The sequence below is a fragment of the Ceratotherium simum genome, chromosome 25, assembly GCF_057802395.1.
Source record: "Ceratotherium simum simum isolate JZ-2026a chromosome 25, ASM5780239v1, whole genome shotgun sequence".
NCBI classification, from domain to species: Eukaryota; Metazoa; Chordata; class Mammalia; order Perissodactyla; family Rhinocerotidae; genus Ceratotherium; species Ceratotherium simum.
Window position 1 is genome coordinate 12,202,309 of NC_141924.1, and position 12,119 is coordinate 12,214,427.

At 59.4% G+C, this 12,119-nt stretch overlaps 1 protein-coding gene across 5 annotated transcripts in view; it reads right to left on the reverse strand.

Annotated features, from left to right (window-relative positions):
• Positions 1-1,693: 1,693 nt before the first annotated feature.
• TRIOBP (TRIO and F-actin binding protein) overlaps positions 1,694-12,119 on the reverse strand; it is a 55,934-nt gene continuing 45,508 nt past the window's right edge. For all 5 annotated transcript variants that reach the window (XM_087448938.1, XM_087448935.1, XM_087448934.1 and 2 more), the window contains 7 exons: positions 7,745-7,892; positions 6,012-6,114; positions 5,270-5,429; positions 5,074-5,187; positions 4,112-4,198; positions 3,140-3,303; positions 1,694-2,365 (listed from right to left, as the gene is read on the reverse strand). In XM_087448938.1, the coding sequence (XP_087305064.1) occupies positions 3,142-3,303; positions 4,112-4,198; positions 5,074-5,187; positions 5,270-5,429; positions 6,012-6,114; positions 7,745-7,892 (774 nt within the window). In that variant the 3' untranslated portion in view covers positions 1,694-2,365; positions 3,140-3,141. The remainder of the gene's footprint in view (positions 2,366-3,139; positions 3,304-4,111; positions 4,199-5,073; positions 5,188-5,269; positions 5,430-6,011; positions 6,115-7,744; positions 7,893-12,119) is intronic.

Here is a 12,119-nt window from a genome sequence, read left to right on the forward strand (position 1 = left end):
AGGTAGGGAGAGAGATCTCATTGTTTTCAAATGACTGAGCTGGAGCACCTTTTTACATTTTTCGGTTTTTCGAGTGTCCAGGCAGCCCCGAGTTGGGGGTGGGGCGGGAGGGAGCCGGGAGGAGGGTGTTGCCACCGCCCAAGGCTAGAGGGGCAGCCCCGAGTTGGGGTGAGGCCGTAGTGGAGGCAGAGGATGGCGTGGAGCATGTCAGGAGGGCGGGTGGGGGGCCACGGAGCGCAGTGAGGATGGCAGGGCTCTGGACTGCGCTCTGGACCCTGGGGCAGCCGGTGGAGACACCCTTCTCCGAGTGGCTCCGGGATGCTCCTTATGTCCTGAGCAAGAAGGCCAGAGTCAGGGCAGTGCCCAGCTGGACGATTTGACGGCTCAGGGGTCCCCGTTCTTCCTTCTTCTGCTCGGCCACTTTTAGCACGTTGATGTGGCAAGATGGTGGCAACCTGGGGACTTCACCAACACTGTCCAAAGGCCGGGAGAGAGGCCTCCCCTGTGCCCCTTTTTAAGAGCAAGGAAGACCTTCCCAGATTACCCCTCCAACCCTCCGCCCCTGCCCGACTGCCCCTGGCGTCTCACCGGCTGGAAGTGCATCCCATGCCCTTTCCTAAACCCAGTGTTGGCAAGGGAATGGGGTACACCCCCCCATACCCAAGATCGCTCCCCTGTGGATCTTTCCCTGCACACACCGGGGGTGTTCACAGGGCATGTGCTCGTGCTGTTTCCTCACTAGGAATGCCCTTCCTGATTTTCCCACCTGGAAAAGTCATATCCCAAAGCCACCTACAAAAGTCCTCCTTGACCTGCAGGCTGGCTCAGGGTCTCCTCCAGGTGCCCACAGCCTTCTGGGACCCGACCCAATGTGGCCTGTTTTTGTAGCCTCAGTGGGGGCAGGGCCAGTTCTTGTTCAACTCTGTATCCACCGTGTCCAGCCCAGAGGAGGAGCCTGAGGTTGGTGAGAAGAGCCCTGAGGGTGGGGCGAGGCTGGCTCGAGCTGTCCTCTCCCGTCCTCTTCACCTGAGCCACAGCCCTGCGAAGCAGACAGCCCCGGCTGGGCCTGCAGCGGCTCCGAAATGGGGCCTCTTCCCGGCCCCACGCGTGCCCATGATCAGCACAGCCAGCCAGCCGTGATGAAGCCTCCCAGCCTGCTGGGCCTGGGGTGGCCATGTCCAGCCCCCACCCCACTCCCTGCCCAGGGCTGGACATGACCTCTGGGCACAGCCTCAATACAGGACTGGGGCTGAAAGGCACCCCCTTTGATGGAGAAGCAGATGAAGGCTCAGAGAGGGCACGTGGCTTGCCCAAGGTCGGTCAGGGGCGACGCCTCAGCTCCTCTTTCCAAGGCCTGGGCCCAGTGCCCTCTCCAGGCCCTCAGACTCGGAGGAGCACACGCATCGCTGGGGGGCTGTGTAAGAGTGCAGACTCTGATGCAGAAGGTCAGGTGGGGCCTGGACTTGGTATTTCTAACAACTCCCCAGCTCCCTGCTGCTGCTGCTGGTCTGCAAACCCCACGTGGAGCTGCAAAGCCGTCGCCTGGTGGAGGAACTCGATTCTCAACTCCACCCTCAGGAGCCCACGTGCCACTCCTCAGGAAGAGAGGTGTGCTGGGGGTGTGGGTGGTGAAGCCACTTTAAGAACCCCCAACCTCCATAACCTGCCCGGCCCAGCCAACCAGGAAACCAGAGCTGCTGGAAGGTTTTATTAAGTTAGGAAGGCTCACGGAGCAGGAAAAACACCATCATGGGGCTGCTCCAGCGTTCCACGCCCAGCACCCCCAGACGGGGAGGTGGGGCCACGGGGACAGCTGCCGGCTCCCTCTGTCCATCGGTCCCTCCGTCCAGAGTCCCAGGGTGTGGAGCCCCCGGGGCAGGAAGTAGTTAGTGGGAGGTAGGGTAGGAAGAGGGTGCTGGCTCCCTGCCTCTCCCAGCAGTCAACCCTGCTCTGGCCACTGCTGGGCCTCCACCAGACCCCGGGCAGGGCCACAGCCAGAAGCCCAAGCAGGCGGCTAGAGACAGGGGAACCAGTGTGGGAGGCACACGGCCACAGGAACTGCTTTTTAAAAGGTATAAAGTGTTTTGGGAAAAAAAGGAAAAAATTCTATATAAAAATCTCTTCACATATAAAATCCTGAAGAAGGTGCAAGATAAGACCCAGTGCGAGGGGCACGCTCAGATACGCAGTGTGTGTGTGTGTCTGTGCGTGTGTGTGCCTGTGCGTGTGTGTGCCTGTGTCTGTGTGTACGTGCGGCCCACAGAGGGCGGGGAGAAAGCTTGGCTTCTGACGTCCATCCAGTAGGGAAGGAGGGTGACTGGTCCCCTTGGGCCGGGGGTCTGCAGCGGGGCTGGACCACGAGGACCTGGAAGACAAGAGTGGGGAAGCTGAGGGCTGGGGGAGTCCAGCCTGGGCCCTGGGCCCTGGCTCAGGTCAGGCAAGGGTGGCCAGTAGGTCCTTCCAATGCCTCTCGTACCCCAAGGCTAGGCCGGATCTGCTCCTCCGAGCTCCTCAAAGAGCCTGGCCCACAGGTGGCCTCTCTCACATGCCTTAGAAGTCCACAAGACTCGTCAGAAAGAGGAAGCTCCAGATAGATGTGGCGTTAGGAAAAGATCACAAGAACGTTTCAAACCCTAACTCAAGGAGGACTGAGACTAAGGGGCACACAAGGCCGGCCTCCCTCAGGGTGTGAGGGTAAAGCTGGGGGAAGGGATGCTGAGGGATTGGTGCTGAGCGCCAGGCGGCCAGGGCTGATGGGGTGGGCACACTGGAGCCTGGGGCACCGTCAGCCCTGGGAAGCGGCGGGGACTCATCGGGCTGCGGGCGTCATGCTGTGTTAAGAGCACCGGCTGTCACACGGGGGGACACGGCAACAATCAGATCCTGAGCCGCACTCCCCGCCCCAAAGGAACAAGCTCAAGTTTACAAAGTTCCCTCTGACCGATCCCCACGACACCCCATGCTGCTGGGGTCACCGACCCCACTTACAGAAAGGGAAACAGAGGCCAGGAGAAGAATGTGTCCTGGCTCAGGTGGCACAGTGAGTCAGGTGTGGATGAGCCTGGAGTGCACACCTCCAGGCCCGGTGCCCACCTGGCCTCACCCCTGTCCATCCCGGTGCCAGCCCCATGGCGCCCACCTCTACTCGGCCAGGCTGTTGCGCACGGCCTCCTTCTCCTGCAGGGCAGCCATGGCGAGGCGCAGGTGCTCCTTCAGCTGCTCGATCTCCCGCTCCGACCGCGTCTTGATGTGGTTCAGCTCCACGTACACGTCCTGGTACTTTCCCGAGGTGAAGCGCTTGTCCTGGGGGTGGTGGTACTGTGAGGGCAGAGGCCCTCCCTGCCTGGCCCTGCCTGCTGGGCACATGCCCACCACATTCCCTGCTGGCCAGCACAAAGCAGCCAGGCCCCTCCACCGGCCCCTGGGCCTTGTTCTTCCAGATGCTCCCCCAGGCGACCCCCACCCTGGGCCTACCCCTCCCAGTACCCCCCAGTGACCCGGTTGCAGCATCGTTTTCATCCACTTGAGAGCCGAGGCGCAGGGAGGTGAAGCTTTTGCCCAAGACCACATGGCCGTGAGGGGCTGGGATGAGAACCAGGTCAGCCTGGCCCAGGGCTGGGCCTTTCCGTGAGTCCGGCTCACAGAGCCGCCAACACACAGGGGGTGTCAAGGGCACAGGGACACGGCACCAACGTGTCACTGGCGGCCCACGGACTCACAGACCTGAGCCTGAAAATCCCGGCCCTCCCAACCGCTAGCAGCAGCTCATTCCTCACGGAACGCACGCTCCGCATGGGCAGGGGCTGGTCTGTCTCGTTCTCGGCTCTCTCTCGTCACCTTGCACAGTGCCTGGCACACAGTAGGTGCTCAGTAAATATTTGCTGAGTAAATGAAAGCAAGTGTGGCCTCAGGCAAGGCCCTCATCCTTTCTTAGCCTCAGTTTCTTAGTCTGTTAATGGGGATAATGACACCTACGTGGGCGAGGCCAGGAGAGCCGGATGAGGTGACGAGGAAGGAGTGGCTGGTGCAGAGAGGTGCTCCCAGGACGGGGCACTCCAGTGGATCAAAGGCTCCCTGCCCACTGACCCCCCGCCCGGCCCGCGGGCCCTACCTTCTGCATCATCTGGAGCTCATCCCGGAGGCACTGCACCTCCTTCTTCAGGTACTGGAGTTCGTTCTCCTTCACTCGCAGCAGCACCTGGGGTCATGGGTGCCAGGCTGACTGAAGGCCAGAGCTCCCCTGCCCCACAGTGCCCTGCAGCCTGGCTTCTCCCTGCCTCAGGCCCCAAGAATGCAGCTCCCAACCTGCACCAAGACCCACTACACCTCAGTGGCAGACTCCTCCAGGAAGCCCTCTCTGATTTCTCCTTGCTCCCTTGCCTCTGTCCATACTATGGGAGTGGGTATCTTATGGTCACCTCTGTTGTGGCCCCAACACAGCACCAGGCCCTCAACTTGAGGGCAAACAGGATGAAAAGAAGCCACAGTGTGACCCTACTGTGAACCAGAGAGGGCTGGGCCTCCCTGCAGACCACCTCATTAACCCCTCCCCAAACTCTGAGGGGCAGGTGTTGCCGTCCTGACTTGACCAAGGGGGAAGACAGGTTCAGCCCGTTAGGAAGACTCAATGAGCCAATAGCTATACAGGTCTTACTGAAGTGCCAGGCCCAGACTAAAGCCGCGTTACATTTTTGTTAAATAAAACGAGACTCGGGTGATCCTGGGATTGCACACGCATTTTCTCACTCCAGCTTCTCCCGTAAGGGAGGTGCGACCCCCATTTTACGGATGAGCTCCTGGGGCTCACACAGGTGAGGTGACTTGTCTCAGTCACACAGCAGGTAGGGGGCAGGACCGGGATGGGAGGGCTGGACTCTGGCTGCAGGGCTTCTGCCCAGCCCAGTAGTGCTGGGAGCACACAGGTGTCCTTCCAGCTGCGGGGGCCTCTCCTCACTGGGCCCAGCCCCTCGCAGCCCCGGTGCTCCCCGCTGCAGGGCAGACCCAGGCCGTAGGGGTGCCGGCGCCAGGCCCCGAGAGCCAGCTGGGCTGCCTGGCACAGGGGAGGGCGCTCACCTCCAGCTCACAGGAGCTCCTCTCGCTGCTGCGCCCGCAGCCGCTGCCCGTGCCCTGCGAGGCAATGAAGCCGCGCAGCCGGTCGATCTCCTCTGACAGGCGGGCATGCAGCTCCTGGGAGGGGCGGGGGGGTCAGCGCAGGGATGCCGGGACCGCCCACCCCCCACCCCCAACCCCCGACCCAGGCCAGGCCCACCTGGTTGTGGCGCAGCAGCTCCTGGCCCTCCTGCTGGCAGCGCCTCAGCGTGTGCTCACGCTCCTCGGCCTGCTGCGTCAGCGCCCCGATCTCCAGGCACTTCTGCGAGTACTGCTCCGACAGCACCTGTAGCTCCCGCTTCAGCGCCTCCACGTCTGACCTGCCCGGGCGGGGGAGGGCCAGGATGGCATGGGCTCCTGCCCTCCGCCAAGCCCGGAGCCAGGTCGTGGCAGCTTCAGAACAGCTCAGGACACCTGGGTTCCCGCCCTCGTTCCACCTTCAGCCCACTGAGGGGCTGTGCACTGCTGACAGCCTCTCTGGGCTGCAGGCGGCTCCTCTGTGAGGGGGTGGGTTGGAGGAGCCCATCTCTAAGGCCTCCACGCCCCCAACATTCCAGAACTGTGCTCTGCGGCAGGGAGGGACACCTACTGGCCGAGGGAGATACTGCAGCCCAGCTCTAGGGAACACTAAAGACAGGAAGAGGAGGGTGGATGCTGAGACTGGCTAGACAAGAAGAGGCCTGAAGAACTGTCTAGGTGGACTGGCCTGGGGATCTGGCAAACACCCCACTGCTTCTGTTCCCTGTGCCATGTGACTGCAGTGGGGGCCTCAGCTGGGGGCAAACTGACGTGTCCTCTGCCAAGCAGCCTCAGCACAGGTCCCAACTCATAACCACCAGGGTGGACAGCTGGGCCCCTGGCTTGGAGGGAGCCCCAGCCCACAGATCCAGGTGCCATCTTACTGGTGCTGCTTTCGGAGGCCGTCCGGGCCCTGCTGGAGACTCCGTGTCTTGCTCAGCTCCCGGCTCAGCTCCTCCTGGTAGGCCTTCTTCATGGCTTCAATGGCTGGAAGCAGGACAGAGAGGCACAGGGGAGATTGAGGAGGGGTCAGCAGCACCAAGCTCCACCTCCTCCGAGACTCCACACACACCATGGAGACAGGAGCAGGGAGTGGTATGCACAGAGCACCGGTCCAGGCTGTGTCATGAACTGAGTGGCTCTGGGTAAGCTGCTCGACCTCTCTGAGCCTGTCTATCAAGGGAGGATAACGAGCCTGGTCTGACGGACCCTGCTGGGGAGACACCTCAGTGTCCGACCACTGGTACCTCATTAGTGATTTCTGGATAAGACCCCACACAGTCCTCCCTGCAGAACCTGGAGGTTCTGCCTGCCCAGCCTGGTGGTCAAGAGTGCAGGCTCTGCAGTAGATGGAAATCTGTGTGACTTTGCACAGCGGACTTAACCCCTCTGTGCCTCAGGTCCCTTATCTGGAAAACAGGGATAACAACAGCACCTTCTGTCATGGGTTACTGGAAGATGTGTGCAGAGCACTTAGAACAATGAATGGCACAGAGTAAATGCCCGGACATTAGCTCCCATCAGTTTATTTTCCAGACTGTGAGCTCGCAAGGACCAAGTCTCTTTTCACACTCACATGGGGTTGTTGTGAGGATTAAACAATCCTCATCCAGTCTTATCCGTAATTCCAAAATCCAAAAGCTCTGAACACTGAAAGTTGTTCATAAGCCTTGTGGTGGCAATCCCCGACCTGAACGAACACAAGGCTATTTGTGTCATTATTATCCCACTGAAGCGTGACTTTGAGAAATTTCACTGCAGAAAACCTTAGTGCTGGATTTCAGGGTGAAGCCCAGACCTGCTGGGGTGGGGGGTTATCTTCCTAAAATGCAAAACACACAGGCCCCAGGGTGTGGGATGAGGGGCCACAGAGCCCTCGGCAGGTGCAAGTTCTAGATCATGCGACCTCTTCTGTCATTTCCATTACTCTGCAAACCCCATGGGGGTACCTAGGATGCACCAGGCGCACACAGCAGTGGACAGAGAGAGGGAGGGAGTCACCCAACATCTTAGGCATTCCTATTTCTGGCTTGGGAGAGCAGAGGGTAGGGTCCAGAGCATAGCTTTGCAGTCAGAGTGCCCTGGGCTCTGACTCCAGCTTCTGCCACCTCCAAGCTATGCCATCTGGGACACATCACGAACCTGTCTGAGCCCCGGTTTCCTCATCTGTGCAATGAGGTTTCTCCCTTGGGCACTGCAAGGACTGGGTAATGTTACGTGGGTGGCAGGTTCTAGGGCTCAGTAAATGCTCACCCCTCCCCTGCTCTCCCCAGGGTCCAGCCTGTGTGCCCAGCGAGGCCACGGCACTCTGATGAGGACAGGCTCTGTGGCTGAGCAGTCCCTCCCCAGCACACTCCTGTGTGTGGCTTGAGGTGGACCTCCCATTGGCTGCAGGCCCCTGAGGGAGAGGAGTCACATCTCATGGCAGGGGCGGATCTTTTATTGCCTTGGTTTCCCCTTTTCTAGTGGGGTCAGAGGCCAGTGTTGGGGCTTCCAACCCCTCCTGATCCTTTACCCCAAGTTTGGCACTGAGACCCACACATCTTCTTTCAAGGCCTCCTGAGTCCAGTTAGGAGGAGCCCAGCCCCCCTGTGCTGCTCCTGCCCGGGGTCCTCACCCGAGGCCGTGGCAGCCGTCTCCTCGGCCAGGAGCCACTCCTTCTCCTGCTGCAGCCGCTGCAGCTCCCGCTCGTGGTGCCGCTGCAGCTCCTCCATCACCTGCTGGTGTGAGGACTCCATTTCGGCCAGGCTGCGCTCGCATGCCTCCTGCGGGTGGGAGGCCAGGTCACGGGGCTGCCCCCACTGCCCGGACAGCGGCCCTCTCCCAGCCTGAGGAGAGATGCCGCCGGGCAGGCCTGCCCTGGTCCAGGCTTCACCCCTCTTCCTGGACCCTGGCACCACCAGCCTGCACCTGCCCCCGATCCTGCCTTCACTCCCGCCATCCGCAAACCTCACCCTGTCACTCTCCTGCTCCAACCTTTCCAAGGCTCCAATCCCACAGGGTCAAGTCCCTGCTCCCGGGTCTGACCCTTGTGGCCTCATCCCCAGCTGCTCCCGCAAGAAACCTCAACATTATAAAAACAGTTCACGGCAGGTTCACACCTCTGAGCTTAGCTCATGCTATTCCCACTGCTGGGAACATTCTTTTGCAACTTCCTCTTCCTGGGTAATTCACTCGGCCTGCAGCCCAGCTTAAATGTCCTCCTAGCTCTGTCTCTGAGCAGCCTCTCCCCTGCCTCCAAAGGCTCTGCTTCTGCCAGGACATAAGTTCCCCGAAGACAGGGAAGATCTGACCCAGCTTGGAGTCCCTTGGGTCCCGGCCAGGGCCCGACTTTTGTGGCAGGTGCTGAGTCTGAAATCGATGACATCACAAAATGGGGCCTTGTAGACAAGACTGGCAAGTATTTAAAAGACTGATAATACCCACTGCAGGGAGAGTCAGCTGTGACGGGGTGTGTGGAGGGCAGTCTGGTGGCATCATTGCATTTTTTTTGTGTGAGGAAGATTAGCCCTGAGCTAACATCTGTTGCCAATCCTCCTCTTTTTGCTGGGGAAGATTGGCCCTGGGCTAACATCCGTGCCCATCTTCCTCTATTTTATGTGGGACCCTGCCACAGCATGGCTTGATAAGCAGTGTGTTGGTCCGTGCCCGGGATCCAAACCTGTGAACCCCAGGACACCAAAGTGGAGCATGGGAACTTAACCACTATGCCACCCAGCCAGCCCCCATCGTCGCATTTTTAATGACCCCAGCCCTTGACCTAGCAGGTGCACTCCTAGGAATGACTCTACAGACAGTCACATGTGCACAAAGACTCTTGGACAAAGGTATTCCCTACGGCAACATTGGTAACAGATGAAAACTAGAAACAACCTAAATGCCTGACGGGGAGCCTTTAAATAAATGATGGATGGCGCCTTACAAAGGACCCAGGCAGCTGTTAAAAGACAGAGCTGCCCGCGTGGACCGTGTGGAAAGGTGTCCCGAAAGTCAGGTGACGAAAGCTGGCTTCTGACAACATGCACTCACGGAAACAAAACACAGAGCCGTACGTCCAAGTACATGAATGCGAAAACACAGAAAGAGGAAGGATACTGTGGGAGGCAGAGTATTGGGCCCCCAAAGTTGACTACGTCCTACTCCCCAGAACCTGTGTTACCTTACATGGCAGAGGGGAACAGAGGTTGCTAATCAGCTGACCTTAAAACAGGGAGACTATCCGGGATTATTATACCCAGTGTAATCACAGGGTCCTTAGACGTGGAAGAGGAGGCAGGAGAGCAGAGGGAGAAGGAGAAGTGACCATGGGAGGTCAGTGATGGGAATGAGAAGGACTTCACTCTCTTTCACAGGCTTTGAGGACGAGGGAAGGTGCCATAAGCCAAGGAATGTGCACGGCCACCAGATGCCAGAGAAGGCGAGGAGAGGGATCCTACCTAGAAAGGAACCTGCGAGTGCCTGGATTTTAGCCCCAAGAGACCCGTATAGGACTTCTACCCTACAACACTGTGAGATGATACGTCTGTGTGATTTATGTTTGTAGTAATCCGTTACAGCAGCAACAGGACACTATACAGATGGGCTCAAATTGTAGCCAAGATGACCCCTGGGGTGGGAGCAGGCAGGGGAAGGAGAGTTCACCTGTTTATTTCCAACCATTTGATTTGTTAGAATTATTTTTGAAAATGTAAACATATTTCTTATGTAATTAAGAAATATATGAGATCATTAAAAAGGGAAGGGAAGAGCCAGGGCAGAAACCGAGGCACCGAGGGCCAGACAAGAGACTCCCCCATGCCACGGGGCACCTGACGGCAAGTGGGGACCAACCCCCACCTCTCCAGCAGCCACCCCTGGGGCTGCAAGGGTCAGTGGGGGGAAGGGCAAGGGCCTGGCCTCCCAGGTCCAGTGTTGTGAGTGGCGGGTGGGATGTATCTGTCCCACTGGGCTTCTGCACCTGTCCTCTGTGTGTCCCCCTAGTCAGGACAACAGAACACGGCTTTGGGGCCCAGAGACCGGACCCCAGTCCTGGCGGCACCGTGCAGTGAACTTGAACAAGCCCCCTCCCCTCTCTGAGCCTGTCTCCTCAGCTGTAAAACAGGCCCCAAGAAACCAACTCACGAGGGTCCCTAAGGAAAGCCAGCGTCCACCTGTGGAGATCACCCACCTGTAGAGATTGCAGCAATATGGGGGGTGGGGACTGATGCTCTTTTTTTTTTTTTTTTTTTTGGTGAGGAAGATCAGCCCTGAGCTAACATCCATGCCAATCCTCCTCTTTTTGCTGAGGAAGACTGGCCCTGGGCTAACATCTGTGCCCATCTTCCTCCACTTTATATGGGACGCCGCCACTGCATGGCCTGACAAGTGGTGCCTCGGTGCACGCCTGGGATCCGAACCCGGGCCGCCAGCAGTGGAGTGCGAGCACTTAACCGCTGCGCCATGGGCCCAGGCCGGGACTGATGCTCTTAAAGGGCCAGATCAGGTAGGCAGACCCGACACCTAATAGGGTGTCTGGAGGTTGACATTAGGACATGGGAACCAGCCCATGAGGAGGGGTCCTAGAAGGCCAGGTGCTGCTCTCTGACCTACCTTCCCGAGGGCCCAAGGTGTTGGTGGCCACCTCTGACGCCGATCAAAGTAGATAAAGAAATGCCCGTGGCCCCCACTGCAATAGGCTGGAAGGCTCCCCTTTGCCAGAGGAGGCATTGAAGCTCCAGTGGGTGAAGCCCCAGAACCCCCAGCCACTGTCCTGTGGTGGAAAGCTCCACAAGCTGAAAGAGGGGCACCCACTCGGCATGAGCTACCAGGCTAGGGATCCCTCCCTATCTGTCCCCTCTTCAGGGTCCAGTGAACCTCCAGCCACCTCCTCTGGTGCCTGAGGGGGACACAGATGGCTCAGCTCCTCTTCTCTGGTGCCCTCCGCATCCGGGGCCACTCCTCCACCCCCTCTCGGGCTCTCTGTATCCCCATTATTCCCTTTTCATCACCCCCCAATTCCACCTGCTCCCCCTGCCCCTCCCACCCAAACAGGACGAAATGCTGACAGCCCTTGGAGTGCCCAACGGGGCGCCTGGGGACCAGGAGGCCTGGATTGCAGACACAGGTCTGCCTCCAGCTCAAAGGTCTCTCCACCTCTCTGGGCCTCAGTTTCCCCAGCTGTAAGCTGAGAAGTCAGAGCGGTGCTTTTCAAATTTCATTTTTGTGACAGACACCTTTTTCCAAAGGAAATCTAATGCAGGTGCTAATAGTAAATTGGACAGAGATGGAGGTGCTCTGACTGCTGGTGGGTGTGGATAGACCCATCTAGAAAGGCAGCCCCTGGGGCATCCGAGGGCTCCACAGAGCACAGTTTGAAGCCCTCTGGCTGGGGGTCTCTGAGGGGGTCCCAGATGCCTGAGGCCATGGTATTGGGCCCCTTCCTGCCTGGAGATGCCCCACCCACCCCTTCCTCTGGCCTCAAGGGAGCCTTTGACAACATAGGTCCCTCCCCTCGCCCCCTCCCCAAGTCAGGTGACCCCCAAGCTAGCCCTCCACGTCAGGCCCCAACTTCCCTTGGCCCTGGTCCTCCTTCTGCCACTCAGCCCGGGACAGCCCCCTGGCCCTGCACAGCAGCCCCAGCCCCAGGGCCCCCAGGGGGTCCCCCGCCTTCCTCGGGCCCAGTCACCCAGTCCCAAACTCTCCTGCCTCCACACACCCTCCTACATCCCTCTCTCCTTCAGCCACCGTCCTCGCTCCTGACGCTGGCCTTGCCCCCTCCCAAGCCCCCCTCCACTCCAACACCACCTCCCCGAGGTCACTGTCAGACCCCAAACCTCCTGAGGTCTGTGAAATGAGATCCCAGCTCCTTGGCTTGGCACTGGAGCTCTCCACGATAGGCACCCACTGGCCTTCCACCTCCTGCCATAGCCCATGGCCCCCACCCCCCAGTGCTCAGCCCAGCGCCCGCCCTGCACAGCAACCTCCCTCCCTGGAACTTCTAGAAGGCCCCCTGC